Genomic DNA, 23,319 nt, shown 5'->3' on the forward strand with positions numbered 1-23,319 from the left:
AAATGTAAAAGGATTACAATCTTGCCTCGCAGGGTTGTTAAAATATCTGTGAAGGGCTTAGCACAGTGCCTGGAACATGTTGTCATTGTTCAGTCATTTCAGTTGTGTCCGACTCTGCGTTACCCCCCATTTGGGGTTTTCTTGGAAAAGACAGTGGAGTGGTTTGCTGTTTCCTTCTTCACCTTACTTTATAGATGAGAAAACTGAGGCAAACAGGGTTAAGTGACTTTTCCAGGATCACACAGCTAGTTAGTATCTGAGGCCAGTTTTGAACTCATGGAGAGCAGTCTTCCTGACTCCAGGCTCAGCACTTGTATCTGCTGTGCTACCTAGCTGCCCATACTATGCCCAGCACATACTAGGCACTTACATTCTTGTTTCTTCTCTTCTTCCTTGCCTTGAAATTGTCACCCCCTATATCCATTCTGTTGCCAAGTGCTGTTGATTTTGCTTTCATTATGTCTCTTGTATATGCCTCCTCCTATCCTCAAATAGTGTCAGGCCCTCATCTATTATAACAGCTTTCTGGTTGGTCTCCCTGCCTCAAGTTTCTCTCCTTTCCATTCCATCCTCCACTCAGCTATTAAAATTGATCTTCCATGTCACCCCCTTATACATTAAACTCCTGTGGTTCTCTCTCATCTTTAGGATCAAATATAAATATAAAATTCTCAGTTTGGCATTCAAAGCCCTTTGAACCTGATAACCACTTTTTATCTTTCCAGTGTTTTATACCTTGTGCCACCCTTCCTTCCCACCCAAATGCTCGGTGATCCTGTGATAACTGGCTCCCTTCCTATTCCTTGCAGAAGACACTGGATCTCCCAACTCCATGAATTTTTGCTAGTTGTTTCTCTGTGCCTGAAATTCTTTCTCTCATTTTCATCTTTTGACTTCTTAGCTTCCTTCAAATTCCAGCTAAAATCTCACCTTCTACAGAAAGCTGTTTCTGATTGTCCTAAATGCTGGTGCCTTCCATCTATTGATTATCTCCAGTATATCCCATATGCTTTTTGTTTGTAAATAATTGTTTGCATGTTGTCTCTCCTATTAGGCTTTTAGCTCCTTAAGGGAGTATCTTTTGCTTTTTTTTTTGTATTCCTAGTGCTTAGCATTGTGACTGGTACAAAGCAGGCACTTAAAGCTAGTTAATTGACTGATAAAGCCAGTACTTAATAAATGTATGAAGTTAAAAACAATGAACTATTTGATATTAAGATATTGAATGAAAAACATTAATTTTTAACTGCTGTATGGGAATGAATGAAGAGACTAATTTTGGATGATCATATAACCCAGATTCTCAACCTTGGAGTCCTCCTCCATCTCCTCACCCCACATAGCCAGTTGCCAGATCTTGAATATACAATTGAATGATACACTTGCTTACTATGTACTTGCAGCTGTGCTTAACTACTATACAGATACAAGCAAGCAAGATTGTTCTTGCCCTCAAGGAATTTACATTCTATATAGAGCAGTAGAGGCCAGGGAAGAACATTGATTTATATAAAAGTTTTGATTCTGCCTCTGCAGTATTTTTATTTCTTTCTCTCATCATACAGCTATCACATTAAATTACCTTGTATTATTTATAGGCATATACACATATGCTTTTTTTTTTGTATGTAATGATATGTACATCGTGAATCCCCCCTAAAGAACGTCAGCTCTTTGAAGGCAAGGACACTCATATTGTTCTTGGTTTCTCCGTCACCTAGCATCATGTTGATGCATAATAGGCTGTTAAAAAATCAATTTTGAATCATCTTTCTTCATCAATATCAGTTATACACATTTAGTATTTCACAGTTTTCTTGAATAAATTTTATTTATTATTGTCCACTCCATAGGGTTCTTGTGAGAAATGTGCTTTGTAAACCTTAAAGCACTGTTTTAGTATGACCTATTATTCTAAAATATTTAGGCTTGCAGCTGGCATTATACCAAATCTAGTTCAAAGTGTTTGAGTCTACAAGTTAAGATTATCAATGCAATTTTTAGATTCTTATGCTGTCATGCAGTATTGCATAGTCATGTTTGTATTGCTGTTACTGTGTAAGGGTATTAGGTTTTATCTTCTTCCTATGAATCATCCCCTGGTGGTTGTCTCATAGAGCAGTGAAATAACTAAGTAGTAGTCATTAGCAAGGTGAAAGAGAAGATGTAAAATACTTAGAAAATGCCTAAAGCAAGTTATTCTTTCCTTTGTAATTGAAATTTGATTGTCTCATTTCTTTTGGGACATTTATGCTGATATCTTTAGGAAATATGTTAGCATAAAGAAAATTTAAAAACTGGGTAAGTTAATAAGAATAATTATCTTGAAATCTGTATTTCATAAATCGCTTTGCATTCATCATTAGCCTTGATAATCGTTTTTAAATGAGAATTTTATAAATTTGTGGCTTTATAGAATTTGATTTGTAATTCATTTTAAGTAATATTAATGCAGTCTCTTTGTATGAAGCCATGAACTTTATGACACTGTAAAAGTATGTCCAGGCATCAAGGTTTAGTAGAACAATAGACTAGCTCATAGTTAGGAGACCTGGGTTTTGTCTTCCTATTCAATTAGCTAGTTATGCATTCTGGGATAAGTTACATTCTCTCTTTTATTTTTATCATTTGTAAAACAAGCAGGTTGTACTGGATGTTCTTTATGGGTTCTTCCATTCATAAAATTCTGCAATTATAATAAATGTTTGTAAAGAATGATGTCCGCTCACTGGTTCCTACCTTTAATGAGGGGCCAAAAGACCTCACTGGTCTCCATTCTGATAAGTATAGTATGTTCCCTTGTATTATTTAATCAACATTTTAATATGACTTACTTTACTCTTAATATAGTTTTCAAAAATATTTTTCTCTATTTTCTTGCGTATTTGCTTTTTGTTACGCTGACCCTTACTTTGTCATTGGAACTAATCAATATGAACTGACCTAGATTTACTAACCCACAGAATTAGCTGCATTTTGGGGGGGCCTCCCAGGCAAAGGGGCAGGTGTGTGGGGATTCTGTGTAGTCTGTTTTCCTCTCTCCTTGAATTGGCTCACAGTATCACTTTTTTTTAGTAGTCATATTCAAGTCCTGTTTCTGGTGAATGGAAATTTAAGTACATAAATGGACTTTGAAGATAACATGGCCAGTACTTTGTCAGAGAGCTCTCTGAACTTGTTGCTCAGGTGAATATTTGTTAGCTACATTGTTATATTAATTCTTTATGGAAGGGTTCTTAATTTTTTTTGTATCATGGACCTTTTGGGCAGGCTGTTGAAGCCTGTGTATTCTTTCTCAGAATCATGTTTTTAAGGCATAAGTAAAATACACAGAATTACAAAGGATGCCATACACACACACACACACACACACACACACAATTATCAAAATAGAAAAAGCAGTTTCAGGAATCCAATGTTAAGAAATCCTGCTTTGCAGTATGTAATGGAGATAAAGCCTGTGACTAGTGAACATAGCATCTTGAGACATGCAAACAAAGCAAAGTACATCATAGGAGAATGGAAATATATTTTAGATGCCAAGAAAATTGCAGTATGTCTGGGTATTTTCTTTTCTTTTATATTTGGTCATCGTTTCTAACTTTCACCCTTTTGGAGAATAATGTTAGTAAACATGCAGTGGGAATTTTAATTACAACTGAGAACATTCATTGGCAAGGCAAATGGATAGTGGGGGGAAAAAACCTTTGAAGCATACAAATAGAGACTCGACTTAGAGTTTAAACTGGCTGGTTTTAATTTACTTTTAAAAGTACAGTACATTCAACGCAGGGGAAAATCTACTTTATTTACTTCTTTAACTTCAAGTTACCTTGTTTTTCTTTAACAGTTTATTTTGCTTCGTTAATTATTATGAATATTTTAATGTGATCAACAGATTAGCACCAACCACTTGTCAATGGGTATTATAGTTTTGGTGCTTTTAGAAACTTCTATTTTATTTTTCTTCTATAACTGAAGAATGAGACTGGGTTTCTTTACTTGATATCTTGATTCAGATTTGCTTATTCTTTTCAGTGCTTGTCATTGAAGAGGGACTGTCATCTTTTTTTAGTTTTTAGTTGTGACACCTGTGCCACTGTGACTATAACACCTTAAAAATTTTTCTCTCTTTTTTCTCTAATGAATTATCTCATCTACAGTGATTCTGTCCCTAGTTCAGACTGAAATAGTTGATTTGTCTGATCTGAGAGGCAATTAATGACAGTTCTTCTTTATCTGAGTGATATATGTCTGGTTTATTCTAGTCACTGATTTGGATTGTTTGTATTTTTTTCTTCTCTTATCTTAAAGTAACAAACACTTTTTTTTTGCTTCCTCATTTTCCCATAGACATACATTTACGCATTCTTGCAGTATTTATATGGGAATGTAGAGTTTTAATAGAGTTTTCAAGTTGGTTTTCTAAAAAACAACCCATTTATTATCTTTAATTTTTCATCTTGTATGATTAAACAAGATCTGTGGAACGTGATTATTTTAAGGATGAATAATTCTTTCAGAATATCAGTTATTTTTCTTGAAACTGCACTGATTCTGTACTAACTTTATTCTCTGTAAGAGTAATTGGTTAGGTAGGAGTTGGAAAGTTGAAGTCAGAAAGGATTTGCCATTTTCCATTGTTTTCTTATGTAAGCAGCATAGTATAGGTCAGAGGTAGCCATATGTGGTAGATAGATTACTGGCCATTCAGCCAGAAGAACTTGGGTGTTAAATCCTGCCCCTGACACTTATTAGTGCATTAGTTATGTGGCTAAGGGGCATTTAATTATTAATTTAATTATGAAATCTAAAGGATTTCCTAGATCATCAGATCATAATAGATTTAGAGCTGAAGGGGACCTCAGAGGATATTCAGTCCAAATCCTTTGTTTTATAAATGAGAAAGATGAGGCACAGAGAGGTTAAGTGACTTATTCAAGATAATTTTCTGATTTTAACCCAGGCCTTCCTGATGTCAAGCCCAGTGCTATATCCATCATATCATGGTGCCTCCCAAGTTATAGAAAGATTGTTTTCTCTCTTGGTTTAGGGAAATTTCTAAACTGTAAGTTACTGTGGATCTCTTATACTGATGAAGTCATGGATAATTCACTATTTCCTATGATTATAGCTATGGTGTAATTGTGGTATCATGAAAGGGTAGTGAAGAAATGGAAAAACTTTTACATGATAGACAAAGAGGAAGGCAGTCAGTTGATTGGGGAAAATAAACTTTATATTACATACTTCAGATGGAGGTTTGCTTTTTCCTTGTGGATAGCAGTCAGAGGATATGAGCAAACAGTTCTCTAAAGAATTACGAAGTATTAACCATAAAAAAGATTGTTCCAAATCACTAATGATAAAAGAAATGCAAGTCAGAAAATCTGAGGTTTGTAGCATATTGTCAGTGATGAGAAAGGATGATGTTGGAGGGGTTGTGCAAGAATAGACGTATTAGTATACTTTTGATGGAGCCAGAAATTGCTCTAACATACTGGAAGGTAATTTGGAATTTCATTTAGAAATTTATCTAAGTGTTCATACATACCCTTTGACCCAGAGAGCTCACTGCTAGACAGATACTTCAGAGTGGTCAAAGATAGAAAGGAAAGTACAATTTCTACTGACATTTATAGCAAAGTATATATACATATATATATATATATATATATATATATATATATATATATGTATATATATACACTATAGTAGCAAAAAACTGGGAACAAAAGTAGATAACCATTGATTAGGAAGTGATTAAACAAACTTTAACACATAAATATAGTAGAATATTGTTATGATGTAAGAAATTACAAAAATGAAGACTACCTAAGGCAAAGTGAAGTGAGCAGAAGCAGAAAATAGTTTATACAATGGCTGCAATAACTTAAATGGAAAGAACAACAACTAAACAAAAATAGAATATTTTCTAATTATTAACCAATCTTGGCTCTGAAAAACAGATGAGAAAATGTGCTTCCGTTTTTGCAGAGATTGGAGACACTGCATGTGTTCAGTTGGTGTGTTTGTTAATATGGCAGAACTGATTAGTTTCTCTCTTTTTATTCATTGTTGCAAAAGATGGTTCTCTGGGTAGGGGAAGAACGTTTGGAAATGAAAGTTTTGCTTTTTTTTAAAGATAGTACTGAACTTGTAGTCCAAAAGAACTGGTTTTGAATTTACCATATTCCATTAAAATCTGGTGGAGTAGAGATTATGATGAATTTAGAGTCTGCTGACTTCCCTGTGGATCCTTGGTCACCTCATTTCAATTCTTTGGTTCTGGGTTTCTTCATCTGGGGACTGAACCGATTAAAGCAGATCATCTAAGAGGTCTAATTATTTGATCCTCTGTAGCCACTTAACCATTTCTTAATCTGTTTCTTAATCTAAAATATGAAGGGGTTGGATGCTGGGCCCTTTTTGACACTAAATCCTCTGCTCTTGAATTTAGACCACTACTCTTGTAATCTTCGAAATAATTTTTTTGAAACTTTTTAAAAACCTTTTTGCCAAATGAGAAGCTTTTAAATGAATGCATAAAATGATACATAGCTTAATTGGTGGTAAATATACTTCAAAATTTATATAAAGCTCTTTTATCCCATTCGTGCTGAGCTTTTTAAAAGCAATATATTTGTGATCAAAAGTTTTTCTTTTAAAATGTAGTTTTCTTTTATAGGAATCACATGCTGCCCAATTACAGATCCTTATGGAATTCCTCAAGGTTGCAAGGAGAAATAAAAGAGAGGTATATCATTTTGTGTTTGATTTACTGAATGTTTTTTAAATATTGCTACCTTTTCTTATTTTGTAATAAATTTTTCATGTGGGCACAGTGTTAATATTTAAGTTGAACAAATTTGAAAAATAAGATTTTAAGGCGAGATTCTTGATCACTTCATTTTTTAACTTCTCAGTTGATACAGTTGATTGATTCTTTTGAGGTGGGTTGAAAAGTTTGTCAAGGAATGGTTGTTAAAGACCTGCACTAGAATTTTGGAGAAAAGATGAGAGTGTAAAGATGGGTAAATATCTTTTTCACCTAAGATTAAAGTGATTGAGATTTTTCATCGAATGATTTAGGATTTGTTTTGTGATCATATCTGTTATGGATGAAAAGAGAGGCAGAGCACAACCCTAATATTTGTAGTCACTCTTAAGGATGGTGGAGGGATAGGAAAGAAACCAGATAAAGCCTAAACAATTTGAAAGGTGAAATGTGAAATGGTATTGGGAATATTTTGTGGAGAAGAAAACAGTAAATTACCCAGAGTACAGTGAAATAAAATCATAGCTATTCATTGGAATTTTAACCTTTGGAAGGTATGTAATAGTAACAATGTTATGGAAGATCATTTTAAAACTCGGAGAATATTAAATATTTCCCTGTTTAAAGTTTGTAAAATTCATCAAACTTTTTATATATTTGAAAATGTGGTCAAATACATTATTGTAATGATGATGATGATGGATGATGATGGATGATGTTACTACTTTAGAAAAAAATTAAGTGAAGATCTGCCATTTGAAAATCTTTTTTATTTAAACCTTTACTTTTTTCAAAGCTCAGCCTTTTATGCTTTATAATTAGTTTAAGAGGGGTATTTGTTCACTGTCTCCACCTTTTGAGGAGGCTATAAAGGTAAGAAATTATTTCTTTTAAAAATTATTAAATATTATTAAATCATTATAATTCTTTATTATTATTATTATTTTTAAACAAGCATTGTGACAACACTTTTAGTGTTCCTTTGTGTGATGGCTTTTCTGAATATGTACCATTTTACATGTGTTGTGGTTTTTTAATCTCTGGATTGTATGCTATTTTTGTTATCATTGGAGTGGTTTCTTGCCAGGGTTGTTTAGTGAATATGCTATGATGATTATATTTACATCTCCTTATGTGGCATATGAATCTTTTTCCTACTCTAACCTTAGAACTTTAGTAGCTGGTAGCTTGTTTTTCCTTTTTTTTAAGCAAAATAAAAATTAACTTTAGTTAGGTGAAGATTTGGGTTTTTTTTAAATTATATTTTAGTCCTGCAAGCAAATGGCTGAAGTCTCATTTTTTCTCCCAAATAGAGAAAAAAGTACTGCATTTTATAGAAGGTCATTAAGGAAAGTAAGCAATCAGCAGCCTAGCCTGTCATTTTCAGTGAGGGTTCCTTAAAAAAAAGACTGGCTATTGGTTTGCCCCCATAATCACTAGTATATATTTGGTATATATTTAGGTAGTATGTATGTTATTTTCCATAGTAGATGGAAAGCTCAGTGAGGGTAGGGTCTTTTTTGCCTTTCTTTTTCAGTGTCTAGCATAGTATCTGCTGTATATTAGATGCTTAATAAATGTGGATTAATTAACTAGTTGTACTTTAAGATATTTATCAGGACTGAGATTTATCAAGCCATCTATCTCATGCTTAAGGTAAGGGAATGATTGTGACAATGAAACACCTTTTCTTGATGACTCTAATTTGCCTTTTATTCTCTGATATAGCGCTCGTGCCCATTGGTGCTGTGCTAGGCCTAGCTATCAGTAGATTAAATAGATATTATGATTATTATTAGTTTTATATATCTAACATATAAGATGTAATATAATGACAATAAATGTTGTTAATACAGCTCTATTGTAGAGTATACCACAGAACTTGAAAGGTCTTTGTTTTTTCTGTTGATTGACTTGGATCACTACATCTCATTTTCTTTCTGTAGGCTACTTAGCCATGCAAATTCTAAGTTTTTCTGTCTTTTTCTTTTTAACCCCCCATCAATGTAGAAGTGTATTAATTTACACTTTTGGGATTGATAGTGGTTTTTAGGACTTCATTGTAAATTACACAAAAGACTAGGCAGCCAGGTTTAACAAATTTAAAAACCGAAACATTTATTGGCACTTCTATAACTTTGACATTTTTAACTTTGCGAATGGGAGATATAGCTTAACTACAAATCCTTAAACTTTAGCTCATGAGCAGATAGACTTAAGAATATTCTAGATATTTCTAAGGAAACGTAGATATCTTTCTTTTTAGGAAGATACGACAAAGTATCCTGGCAGAAATAATAAAAGAAAATTTAATATCAGATAATTTGTCTTTAATATTGGTGCTGTTACTTCCTAAATTTAAATATGTTTTTCACTTGCTTCAGTTATTGTCACATGTGATACAGTTAATTGTGGTATAAATTTTATAATTGAGATTTTTTTAAAAAAAGAGAAGTAGAATATTCTGAGTCTGCAAAATCAGAGGCTTACCTGTAATCAGGTATGAGTTATTTTCAATGGTCTGATAAATTTAGTGATCCAAATAGGTTTGATGACTAGCATTTAGATTACTATAAACAATGTCAATTCTGTCAAATTAGAATTACTTAAATAGCATTTTTTTATGTCATGCTTCCATTTTATCCTTCCCATCTGGCTTTCTTCCTCCTATGAGAATGAAAAATCCCAATTACTTTTCTTAGTTATCCTTTCTTCAAATGAATACATAAGGCATTGGATTCTATATGGAAAACTTAAAAGGTCCATCAGCATTGGAATGTCTGCCTTTTGGATGTCAACTGAATTTTTGGTAACTCTTTGAGGTAACTCTGATGTTATTGTTGGTAAGCCTGCTTTTCTGTGCATTTTATCAAGTTTGCATTTTAATGTACAACTTGATTTTTAAAGCTTCCATGGATATGTTCCTTCTGTGAAATAGGACATGATTGGAATCTATTAACAACGGAAAAGACTTGCTTGAGTTCATTTCACATGAAGGAATTAATTTTGATGGTGGTTCTTCCTTTGAATTAAATTTATGTTCATTTGAGTGACTGCTTACCAGTTTTCTTTGAAGAGTTTACAAAGAGGTTTCTTTTATCCAGCTCACATATATCTTTAGGAGACAAGAGTTGTAGTCTGGTTCCACAAACTTAATTCATCTAATATACTAAGTAGCTGTCAGAATTTTTAAATTCTTTAAAATATATATATTCACGCAGATAATGCATTCAGAATCTCTGAAATCATACCATCAGTTAAAATCCTAAGAGGTCAAAGAAAAGACTATCAGGATCATATAGATCAAAGCTTATAAACATAGAGGGGGATTTCTTTCCTTTTTATATTCTGCCAGGGATGTTAAATGAGACATCTCAATTTTTAAAACTTAAGTAATTTAATTGGTTTGTTCCCTTTAACAGGGAATATTGCAAGGCCACTTACCCTCTTTTTCTTGGACATGAATTCATAAATTGCTGGCATCAAAAAAAATCCATAAATTGGAGACTGACCTTGTGTTATGACCTTCAAGCTTAGCTATTTTAGTTCTTGAATGATGGTCCCTTGCCAGACTCATATTTACTCTAATCAAGTCTAAATGGATTCTCTTTCCTATATGGATACCAAGTCTTCAAAAAACAAACAAAAATCCCCACTGGATTTTGAGCCAATTAAAAAAAACTTGAAAGGGATTAAATGCTAAAACATTATTTTACAATGATTATGAAAAAGTATGTTCTTGTGTAAAACTGTTAGAATGTACGTATGGGTTGTGTAATACAGAGGCAGATTTTAGTACTTTTGGTCTGTGTCTTGTTTTAGTGTTTCAATATGTATCAAGAAAGTATGTGTAGGAGATTTTTTTTTTTGAGGGGGAAAGGTAGAGAAAGTCAGGTCTTGTTCTGTGTCAATCATAGTTTTTTTTTCATTTTAAAAATTGTTTTTAATAGCTCTGGGAGCTATTAAAATAGCTTTTTATTTTTTTATCTTATTAATTTATTTTTAGTTTTCAACATTCACTTTTTTGATTTTGAGTTCTGAATTTGTTTTTAGGCAATTGAGGTTAAGTGACTTGCCCAGGGTCACACAGCTAGTAAGTGTCAAGTGTTTTGGTCTGAGTGCGGATTTCAACTCAGGTCCTCTTGACTTCAGGGCCAGTGCTCTATCCACTATGCCACCTAGTTGCCCCAAAATATTAATTTTTTAAATTTAGTTTTTATTTAGTTTTTTTGTTTTTCCATTCAATTGAGTCGTTTCATATATTGATGTGTCATTTGCTATAAATGTATTAGGGTTACCCTGTCTCCGACAATTATTTAGATATCGGATGTTATATACTGTTATTTTTTTTTCTTAGATTCAGAACTCTGATCTTGTAAGCAGATTTGATCCAATGGCTTGTCTGTTGCCACTGCCAGTTTGTGATTGATTCCTGCTTTTTCTTTCTACAGCTCCAAAACATCACTTCTTGGAACCTTTCTTTATGTTATGAATCCAGGTGTTGCCTCTCAGCATTGTGAAACTTGTTTATAAATGGAATTTAGCCTGGCTTTTATTTAATTCCCACTCAACTTTTGCTTTGGATGCACTTTGCACTTATTGTAGAGCAAGGGACATCCAAAATGCTGCTCTCTAGAAAACCTAGGGTTGACTATGCTGTCCCCTAAGAACTAAATGTTTTCTTGAGGTTACAGCATTAAGAAATACTATGAAACATGGAGCAGCTAGGTGGCGCAGTGGATAGAGCTCCTGCCTTGGAGTCAGGAGAACCTGTGTTCAAATCAGGCCTCAGACACTTGACACTTATTAGCTGTGTGACCCTGGGCAAGTCACTTAACCTCAATTGCCTCACCAAAAAGCAAAGAAAAAAATGCTATGAAATAATTAGTAAAAAGTGTGTTGTCTTTTCTTTAGCTATAGTATAATAAAGTATTTGCCTTATAGAGGCAAAAAAATATATAATGTAATGAGTGCTGAGCTATGATTTGGGAGATCTTGATTGTAGTCTTTGCTCGGCCACTAATGACCTTTCTAAAACCTGTACTGTCCTTACCATCCATATGAAGAGCCTTAATGTCATATAGATTTAATGTCCTATACATTTATAAGAAAAAGAGCCATTCCCTAATTGATAAATGGTCTAAGGACACCTGTTTTTTTCACTCCTGACTAAAATATTAGCACAGCTAATTAGCACGCAGCTCCTTTACCCTTTTTCTCAGGATTCTTGTATTTGTATTTCATTGTTCCAAATTAATTCTGGTCTTTTTTATGAGAAATGGTTGAAGGTCCTTTTTTCCATTAGAGGTCCATTTCCCCCCTGTAGTATTTTATTCAGCTTTGCAGGGTAAGTTTTTCCTGCATCTTTTGCATGTTGTAATTATATCTTACAAGATCTTCTCATTTATAGTAGAAGCTGTATGATTTTAACATGTCCTTTAGTGCTCCTACTTTTTGAATGCTTAGATTTTTCTTTGATATGGTGGCTCCAGGATTTGATTGATATTCCTGGGATTTTTCTTTGTGGGATTTCTTTCAGGAGGTGATGGGTGAATTCTTTCTATTTTCACTTTACCTTCTGGTTCTCATAGATCTGAGCAATTTTCATTTATAATTTTGCCCCACTCCTCACTCCCTTCTTTTTTGAGTGATGGTTTTCCAGTGAATCCAGTGATTTTTAAGTTATCTTTACTTAACCCATTTTCCAGGTCTGTTGCTCTTTTCAGATCTTCTGTTTTCTTAGATTTTTCAGTCTTTTGATTTTGTTTTAATATTTCTTGATTTCTCATGGATTCATTGATTTCTGTTTACTGTTTTCTGATTTTTAGCAAGTCTATTACCTGGGTAAAATTTATCTCATTTCTCTTCTAAATTCTTTATTCTCCTTCTAGTTCTTTCTTCCTGAGCTTTTATTTCATTAATTTTTTTTTTACCTTCTTTGAAGTGGTCATATATTTTTGGTGGAAAATACACATTTCCTTTTGAGTCTCTGCTTACAGTTATTATGATGTAACTGTCCTCTAAGTATCTCTAGATTTGCAATAATTTTTTATACTTAGTGGTATTTTCTATTTCTTCATCTTTAAATTCCTCTACTAGGTTTTTGTCCCAGGGCTAGATTCAGCCCCCCTGCTGTACTTGTGGGTGGAGTGGTCAGGCCTTCCTGGTTTTTCTCTGGCACTTCTGCTCAATACCTTCTGACATTAAACCTCCCTTTATTATTGAGGTTCAGAGGACTGGATCTTTAGGGCCTTCTGTGGCATCTCAAGACAGGGTGCTAGAATCTTTGGCCTTAAGATGTTCCAGTCTGAGTGTTCCTAGGCTGCACACTTGTTGGCACTACTAACTGCTGTTTGTCTCTACTTTGAAGATCCCTGCAATAGCTTTCATGGGGGAGACTTACTATTGCTGTGGACACAGTCTTTTAGGCTTAGATGTCTCTGGTAATGCCAAGTAGCCTTCCTGCTTGTGGAGACTACTTTTCGTTTTGCCCTTCTGCTTCTGGCTTACCTCTTATATACTTCTTGGGTACAAAAAGCTACTTACTCTGTTTTCTCAATGGATTTCTTGATCAGTATTCAGACAGGTGCAAATTTTAGGGTCTTATTGGAGAAAGTACTTGACAGCTAGACCACTTGCCTCCCATTCAGGCAAACAACTTGTCCAGAAGCCTGCAAAATTTTGGTTTTTTCTGAAGAAGACCTTCCTAACAATTAGAGCTGATCAAAAGTAGAATGGGCTGCTTTGGAAGGTGATGGTTTCCCCCTTAGTGGAGGTCTCTAGATAGAGATTGGATGGCTGCTTCTCAGGTATGTGAGGATTTCTTTTCAGGAATGGATTGGATTAAGTGCTTGCTAGGGACTCTTTGAACTAAAATTGTTCTTTGACCATATATCCTAACTTTAGCAGATAAAGAGAAGCTGAGCTCACCTAAACTTTTATTTTGTGGGTAAGAGGGGGCTTTTCTGGAATATAGCATTCTGGGAGAAGAAAGCAACCCCAATCAAGGTAAACCATGATGCTTTTATGGTACTGATGCCCTGCCAGTAGCTGGGGATGAATATGTGGTCCCCTTGGCTAGTATTAGGGAAATAGGAGGAAGCATTTTGTGGGAGTCTGGCAGTTGGTGGCTGTAATGCATCCTGCAAAGATACCTCCCCATGGGCAAAGATTTACATGTGTAAAGTCCCCTTTATCTCATCCTAGCTTTATTAGAAGAAGTATCCAGGAAAGGGGGACTTTATTTGTCCTGGGATAAGGGATGGTGCTACTTCCAAACTTCGGGGTGGCCTAAATGCAGTGATTAATGTGTGAGTGTGTGTGTGTGAGTGTGTGTGTGTGTGTGTGTGTGTGTGTGTGTGTGTGTATGTGTGTGTGTTTTAGCTTATGGGCATGGTATTGGGCATGTTGGAGGTACTTATGATATTTTTGAAATATTTTATTGATCGAGTAATGATATACTTTGGATGAAACCACCCTGAAAAAGAGCCCTGGATTTAAAGTCAGATTGCCTTGGTTCATGTTTCACCTCTTGTTTAGTACCTTTGTAATTTTGGGCAATTTTCTTAATTTCTTAGTCCTAAATGTATTCATTGCAAAATGAGAGAGTTGAGGCAGATGACCTCTTGGATGCCTGCCAGCTCTAAATCTGTAATTGACAAACATGTATGCTAAAACAGTTGCGTTTTGCATCAATTTTCCTATTCAAAGATGCATCAAGGATACATTCCAGGATAGCACAAAGATGGTTGTGCTATCCATGTAAATTAAAGGGCAGAGAACATGTGACTTTTTTCTTTACCATAGATTGCCTAAGATGTTGTCTTTGCTTCAGAGAATGTACTATTCCTTGGAAAGTATTATTGATGGCTGTAACTTTGATGGGTTGCTTATCAAATTTGCTAAAATTTATGCTTATTTTTCATTGCTTTATCTTGACTGTGGGGTCAGTAGTGATTATTTCCAAGATTTATTTTAATATATGTGGCATTTGTTGTCAGCTTTATAATTTTTTATATTATGATTTCATTACCGAGAAAGAGCTTATTCATCTCAGCAAAACAAAATGAAAACTGGCTGTTTGGATATCCTGCCACAGGTTGTGGTAGAGGACTGTGACCTCACAATTCAAATAATAAAACATGAGCTTCTTGCCAGTTTATTTTACATCAGTATATTTGTTCTTCAGTTTTCTTTTTGAGAATTTCTATGGTATATTAGAAATATTTTATTATGCACTGAACTTTAAAACATAAAACCAAATAATCATTTATACCTTGAAGAGATCTCTATATAAAGTAGTAGTTATACTTTTTATTTCTTCTAATTGTTCACTCATCTCTGTGTTAATTTTCTATATTTTGTTCTGTTTTCTTGTTCTTTGTTTTGAATTATTTCAAATAAGTTTCAGATTGTTCATAAGTTCTTCAGTATGTATTTATCAAGTTCCATACTAGGTACCTGGGAAACAAAGACCGAGGACTAAACAGCTCCTGTTCTCAGTGAACTGACATTCCAACTGGGAGGGAAAACATATGCATGTATAAGTAGTATGTACAAAATAAATAGATACGAAATAGCTCCAAAATAAATATTACATAATTAAGTACAAGATATTTAGGGAGGACACTAGCAGTTAGGGATGGAGAGGGAATTAGGAAAAGCTTTGTGTAGAAGATTGTATTGAGCTCAGTCTTGAAGGAATTAAGAGGACATATCCCTCCACACTGCCGCCCAAGTGAAAACCACTTAAATATAGACCTCGCCATTTCACATGCCACTCCCTTACTCCAGCTGCTTCCTCATGCCTCTAGGATTAACTATATAAACTTTCTTATTTTGACTTTTAGGTGTTTCACAAACTAGTCCTAACCTATCTCCAAGGTTTCATTCAACATTACTCCCCTTCCTGCATTCTACGAAACAACCAAACTAGCCTTCTTTCTGTCATAGACATAGCAATCTATCTCTTTTCTCCATGACTTACCAGTAGTCTATCTTTTTTTGGGGGGAGAGGGCAAGGAAATTGGGGTTAAGTGACTTGCCCAGAGTCATACAGCTAGTGAGTGTTATGTGTCTGAGGCTGGATTTGAATTGAAGTCCTCCTGACTCCAGGGCCGGTGCTCTATTCACTGCGCCACCTACCTGCCCCAGTACTCTACCTTCTTAAGACTGCCTCGCAGGACCTCTTAATTCCTTCAAGTATACTACCTTAAGTTTAAGGTAGTGATTGTGCTGAAAAAAATTCTTTACTCATTATTTTAAGTGCTTTTTAAAGTAATGAATGATTATTGGATTCCATGAAAGGCTTTTTTTCATTTATTGATATAATTATATGTTTATATCTTTTCTTATGTTAATACTTTTTTTGATGTTGAACCTGCATTGTGTGCCTGGCATAAACTCTGCATTGTCACAATGAATTCTTAATGTACTGATGGGGTATTTTTTTATTTTCTATTTATTATTTTTATGTTCATATTCTTTAGTAAAATTGTACAAAATTTTGTTTTAGTATGTGTGCATAAGTGATCATTAGATGCTTTTAAAAAAGCACCATATTTACTTCACAAAGGTACAGGGTAATGAGCTTATCTTTATATTAATGAATGAAACATGGGGATTATTTGACTTGAGAAAGTTTAAGAAATTCTGCTGCAAGTGGGATTTTTTTCACCCCACCCCTGTTTGATGGTTTGCCTTTTTTTCCTACAAAGATTTGTTTGCTTATATTACAAATTTTTTGTCTTATTATTGGATAATTTATATTTTATAGGTAATTTTCTACTTCCTTTAATTTTCCAATTTCTTAGAAATAGTGTACAGCAATTCCCTAATGACATTCTTAGTTACTTTTGTCTTTGCTGCAGTAACTTTCTAATCTGTAATTTTACTGATTCACATTTTCTTTTTTTCCTCTTCTTCTGAAGCTAGTATTTTGTTGTTTGTATTTGGTCTTTAAAATAATTCGGATTTTATTAATCAATTCCATGTTGTTCTTTGATTTTCAATTTTTCTGTTCTTATAATTTGTCTTCATGCTTTCTTCTGTCTTTTTAAGTGTCATCTTCATTCATTTACTACTTTTCTTAGACCTTTAATACAAATTTGCCTCTGAGAATGGCTTTGTCTGCATTGCCTAAATTTTATTATTTGGTATTATTTTATTTTAAATTCATTTTTCTGATTTCTTCTTTAAACTTAGTCATTGTTTAATAGATACTTTCTCACTTTCCATGTAGTTTACAACTTTTGCTCAAATTGTTAGCATTTTATTCCAATTTATGATCCAGTTTGGCATCTAAAGGTGCTTGAGCTGTGTTTTGAAGGAAGAGGGAGCTTCTAGGAGATGGAGGTGAGGAGGGAGGCATTCTAGGCATGGGGGACTCTGTGTTTTTAGTTTTTAATCTGACTCCAGTTTATATTTTCAGTCTTATATTGCTGTCTTTGCACATGATATGTTCCAGACAAACTAGGCAATTTGCTTATCTCCGTGACATTTTTTTTGTTTGTACTTTTGAACAGGCTGTCTGGGCATGCTAGAATGCTCTCCTTTGCCTGGCCTCCAAGAATCCTTAGCCTTCTCCCAATACTCAGCTCAGTGGATACCGCCACCACCGAATTGAGGCCTTTCCAATTTTTTTTTCTTACACTTTTTCTTGGTAGTATTTACTGATCTGTGTAAATGTTATACCTTCTTCCTGTCCCTGTCCATCTCTTGCTCCCCCATGTGGAATGTAACAGCCCAGGGCAGTCTGTTTTTTTTGTTGTTGTTGAATATCTAGCCTCTCCCAGTGCTTTATATATAGTTTTTATTTAATTATTAAATTCATAAGAGCATTGCTCCTTTGACACTAACTCTAGTAATGTTGTATTGTTTAAGATGCAAGACGTTTTTTATGAAATAGTTAAGTTAGAGAATGCTGGTATTGTGATGGCTAGGACTCTTATTCATGTTTAAAGCACTTAATAATTTCAGTGAAATAAATTCATTTAAAATTTTATTTTAATTCTTTTTCTCTCCACAATTTTTCCCTCAACTGACATTCATCTCCAACCTCAAATTATTTATGCATATTAGGATTCCCTATGTTCTGCAGAAAGATTGTAAATTATTCTTTTTTAAAAAATGGTCTTTCAGCACGCAGAAAACAATTTGTGTAAAGAGAGAAGGTGAAGTTGTAAAGACTATTTGGCATCTAATTTAAGGTCACATTATAGATGTTGGTAGCCACATATCTGATTTTCTGGCCTGTCCTTTTATGTTTTTGTTTTTGTTTTTCAGGGAAAGCACTGGACTAGGAGCAAGGGTACTGTGTTCTAGTTTTGATCCTGTCACTAACTTGATGTGACTTTAGGCAAGCTATTGAACTTCTCCGGAGCCTTAGTTTCTTTTGTAAGATAAGGTGTTTGGACTAGTTGATTTTCTGTAGCTCTAAAGTGTTGATTCATTGAATGCAGCTACTACACACTTTAGATATTGCCTTTTGTCTTATTCCTTTCCTGTCCCCCTGCCCCCCCCCCGCCCCTTGGTAGCACCCAAGCAGAAGGTATTATCACTTCTTTTTTGCTGTAAGACTTTTAAGATATACTAACTGATTAACAGCTGCAAAGGTAGAGGTTGTCATGACCATTTTCTGTTCTAAATGGACTCTTGAAAGTTCTGGGCTGGGAGGCTTGGGAGTGAACTGTATATAGAGTCTAATGGTGAAAGTAATTTTTTTGTATTTTCTAGTTGTAATACATAAATTTCACTGATTTTAAAATAATTGGAACTTCCTAGCTTGGTTTCATTTTAGGCAAAGTGTAATTAGTGTCAAATTTAGGTTATAGCAAGAAAAGACTGAATATCGCTTAGTCCCTATCCCTTGGAGTTTTAGGATTCTTCTGGTTAGTTTATCTCCCTTCTACTCTCTAGTCCACCATTGTATTATTACAATAAAAGTTGCTCTTTGGGTTTCTAGAAGAATTAAAATTTTGTTGACTTTTGGTCATATTAGAACTTCACAGCCACCCTTCATCAGCTCAGTTGTTACAACTATATGCTTGTTCTTGGAAGGTTTTGTTTCTTCTCTCTTTTCTTAGGTCTTTAACATAGCTCTTTTGTGAGCCTTTTTCTTTCTGTGTCCTCATACTTTGTCAGTGCATTCAGAATTGTATTTTTTCTTTTACCTTTTCTCAGTAATTTTTCTCTAAAAGTACTCTGTAGCTTTCCATACCTCCATGTGTCTACTAGCTACTCATTCCACCCCTATAAAATTCATCTCGTTCCATTATTGATAAGCATTGTGGTGTTTATTTAACTTATATGCAGAGCACATTATGTGAAATGCCAGGCTGGATGATTCAAAAGCCAAGATTACAGTTGCTGGGATAAATAATCAACAATCTGAGATATGTATACAATACCAGTCTAATGGTGGAAAACAAAGAGGAGTTAAGAAGCCTTTTGATGAGGGTGAAAGAGGAGAGTGTAAAAAGCTGGCTTGAAACTTAACATCAGAAAAATTAAAACCTTGGCAACTGGTCCCATCACTTCCTGGAAAATAAGAGAGAAAAGAAATGAAAGCAATGTCAGATTTTATATTTTTGGGCTCAAAGATCACTGCAGATGGTGACTGTAGCCATGAAATTAAAAGATGCTTGCTCCCTGGAAGAAAAGGTTTGGCAAATCTGGACAGCATACTAAAAAGCAGATATGTCATTTTGTTGACAAAGGTCCATATAGTCAAAGCTATGATTTTTCCAGTAGGAATGAATATCTGAGAGTTGGACTGTAAGGAAAGCTGAGCACTGCAGAATCAATGCTTTAGAATTATGTTGCTGGAGAAGACTTTTGAGAGTTCCTTGGACAGTAGGGAGATCAAATCAGTCAATACTTAGAGAAATTAATTCAGGCATTGATTTATGAATTAAATGAAATTAAAAGTAATTTGACTGGAAGTTCAAATAATGAAGCTGAAGCTTAAATATTTTGGCCACATACTGGGAAGATATAGGACTCATAGCAAAAGACCCTGATGCTGGGAAAGATTGAAGGCAGAAGGAAAAAGGGCATGGCAGAGGATGAGATGGATGGAAAGTGTCATGGAAACAATGAACATGAACTTGGACAGATTTTGAGAGATAGTGAAGGACAGAAGGCCTGGCTGTGGTCCATGAGGTCATGGAGAGTCAGACACTACTGAATGACTGAACAACAACAAATAGTCCATAGAGTATTGGACTCTGTTGTCAATAGAGTGTCAGGAAGAACTGGATTCAAATGTTGCCCTGGTTTTTATTAGCTGTGTGAACACAGACAGAGGACAACCTATTTCCCTTTCCTTTATTGAGATACCTAAAAGACTATTTTATAGAGGACTCACACAGGGCAAGTGCTCACACGGAGGTCAGAAGAAGTAATACAGGTACACTCAAGGTCTCAGTGAAGAACTCTGAAATTGGTTGTGAGACATGAAACACTGGCACAGGACTGTCCAGTATAGCGTGCCTGCATCAAAAAAGGTGCTGTGCTTTGAGAGCAAAGCAGAATTGCAGTAGTTCAAAAGAAATGTGAGATGCACAAATTTAGAGATATTTCCACTCCAAATGTTCATATGGACTGTTTGTGTCCAACCTGTGGTAGAGCCTTCCGAGCTCTTATTGGTCTGATCAGCCACAGTTGGGCGTGCTGTGCTTTCACTCTGACATAGTGATGTCATTTTGGTCCTCTTTGAGCACAAAAGACAACAACTAACTAATGAGGATGTAGACAAGTCACCTAACTTATGTGATCCTCAGGTAGCTCTCTCAGACTATAAATTATGATTTGCCCAGGAAGAAGGAATTCCTACTCTTTGATTCATCCCTTTATGATTTCTCTGTTCTGGTTTTCACAGTCCACATTTACATATTAAAGGTAACTTCTTTCCTGCCTGTGGAAGTCTCCCCTTTTCCCTTAACTTTTAAAATAACATTTTTTAAAAACTGAAATAACTGGGACCCTCTAGTTGATCAGCGATTTTGAGGAGGGGACTGTTTTGTAATTTATTACTTCAATTACCTGAATTGGGCCAATATCTAAGGTAGAAGAGTTAACTTGTGGCTGTGCTGATGCCAATTCAAATTACTTTAGATTTTTCTTTTCTCCTTTTATCCACAGCAACTGGAACAGATCCAAAAGGAGCTAAGTGTTCTGGAGGAGGATATTAAACGAGTGGAGGTGAGGATCTAGATATTGTTGAAACTCTGGAAAGTTTTCATATCCATCAAATTGCCACCTTTGTTGCATATGTTAACTTTATGGGATTTTTCTCTATAAAGGAAAAAGTAACAGTTATTACTCTCACTTTAATTAGTATATTTACTGACCAATATTAATTTTTGTGGGAAAAAAGGTTGAAACATGTTTTCAGGCTATCAGTATATAGTCTCTGTTTGGTTTTGTGCCACCATGTTTTTTGCAGCTGGATAGAGAAAAATTCAGGTTCATCTTAACAGCTCTAAAAAAAAAAGCTTGAGTATTAATGTAAAAGTAATTGGTTGCTACTTATTCCTTCAACAAAGAATTATTAAGGGTTTATTATATATGAAAGCACTATGCTTGGTGCTGAGGGAGGTACAAAAGACATGTAGGCCTGAATTCTCATTCATTAGGAGCTTAACATCTAGCAGTATAGAACTAATAATTCTTAATTATCTAATTAAAATTTTAAAATACATTTTTTTATTGTGTATAATTTTGTGTGTACAAGTTGTATTACTGTAGTAATACAACTAGTATTGTTGTATTACTAGTAGAATGTAAGCTCCTTGAGGGTAAAGACTATTTCATTTTTGTAATTGTACCCTTACCTTCTAGCATAGTGTGCCTAAATAGGCAGTGAGATGGGTAAATGGATTTGGAGGAGGAGCACATGAGCTCACTGTGCCTGTGACTCTTACTAGTTGTATTTGTGACACTTAATCTTTCTTAGCCTCATTTGGGAGGATGGACACTTAATAAATTTATTGACTGACTGAGAGACAGTATCTTCTCCCTTACTTGATGTAACAAAGCAAAGCTCAGTGACCATTGGTCAGTTTTGTGGAGATTGTTGTTAAGTTATAGATAGGTTACACTAGATCAGAAATTCTTACCTTGTACTTGTTTAAATTTTTTTTTTGATATCTGTATTTCAGCATAATTGGTTTTTTGTAATCTTATGTATTTTATTTTGTGTGTTTAAAAACACTTTTCTGAGAAGGAATACATCACTCTTCCAGACTGTCAAAGGGATCCATGAACCAAAAAAGGTGAACCCTTGACTTAGATGGTGCTGAAGTCCCTTTTGGGTCTGGGATTCTGTGATTAGATGGCAGTAGCCAGGTACCAGATGTTCATATGTTACTGTAGGTTGAAATAAACATCCTTACCTATCATATAACTTCAATATGGATTTATTTTGCCTTGTTTATTATGTTTTCTGTAGTTTTTTTTTTGTATCACCAGTGGTGAATAAATTGAATAATAATGCATACATATACACAGTGCATACTATATTAATAATACACAGTATTCATAACCTATCTGAATTAGAGCATTTTCTTTCAACATTTTCACAGAATTTATTGGTACTGTTATTATTTTTTTTTGGTTAGGTTTTTTTGTAATAATATAAGTTCTAAGCAAAACTTTGCTTTTGGTATTCAGCCAGCTTTTGTTTCATGAAATGAAAGTGATTGGACTTGGATATATGAATCGTTGATGTATTTTTAATGCTTCAATTCACTTTAGTCAATTAGAGGAAATAGAAACAATCCTGAAATTTCATTTTCCTTTATGTTATTAAAGTAGAAGATAATTTTTTCTTTAGTAATCAGTGAACAAGCATTGATTAAATGCCTACAATATGCCTTGTATAAAGGGACATTAGTAAGAATTTGGTATATTTTTTTTGATATATTCAGACTTTCCTTTTACTGTTAACATTTTAGTTAGTGTATCAGTTCACTCTGCATAGTTATCAAATTCATTACATTTTGGCATAAAAAGATTAAACAATTCTTTTATTCAAGTGCTGTGTTAGGTCAAGTCATCAATTCATTGAGCAAATAGTCTCTTCCCTCAAGGAGCTTACATTCTAATGGAGGGATGAGAACACATAAAAGGGAAGCTTTAAAAAAGGGTTTGGGGGGCTGGAAGTGGGAGTCATTCGAGTCAAGAATGGAACCTGTAGAAGAATTAAGACATAGCTAGCTTAAGTGTTTTCCTTAAAATGGGTAGGACCAGCCATTTAGAGGAAGGGGCAACAAAGGTGGAGTGCATGTTCGGTGTGACAAGGCCATGAATGTAGTGACTGATCAGTGAATATTCCTTTCTTTCAATTATGGAAGGTTTCTGTTCTAAGATGTATGTATTGAGATGGACACAGATAAATATTGTCATAAAAATATTCTTATGAATCTGTACTAGGTGTTTTTTTTTTCTGAAGAGTCTCCCAGATCCTTAAACTTGTCCATGTAGTAAATTTTCATCAGTGATCAATACCTACTCTTCAATTTGTGGACTTAGAGCAGGAG

General features: G+C 34.4%; 1 protein-coding gene across 1 annotated transcript in view; it reads left to right on the forward strand.

Annotated features, from left to right (window-relative positions):
• COP1 (COP1 E3 ubiquitin ligase) overlaps positions 1 to 23,319 on the forward strand; it is a 202,432-nt gene that overhangs the window by 52,885 nt on the left and 126,228 nt on the right. The window contains exons 6-7 of the mRNA XM_020984279.2: positions 6,689 to 6,757; positions 20,921 to 20,980. Of these exons, the coding sequence (XP_020839938.2) occupies positions 6,689 to 6,757; positions 20,921 to 20,980 (129 nt within the window). The remainder of the gene's footprint in view (positions 1 to 6,688; positions 6,758 to 20,920; positions 20,981 to 23,319) is intronic.

This window comes from Phascolarctos cinereus, unplaced genomic scaffold (assembly GCF_003287225.1).
Source record: "Phascolarctos cinereus isolate Bilbo 61053 unplaced genomic scaffold, phaCin_HiC Scaffold_5;HRSCAF=322, whole genome shotgun sequence".
Classification (NCBI taxonomy): Eukaryota; Metazoa; Chordata; class Mammalia; order Diprotodontia; family Phascolarctidae; genus Phascolarctos; species Phascolarctos cinereus.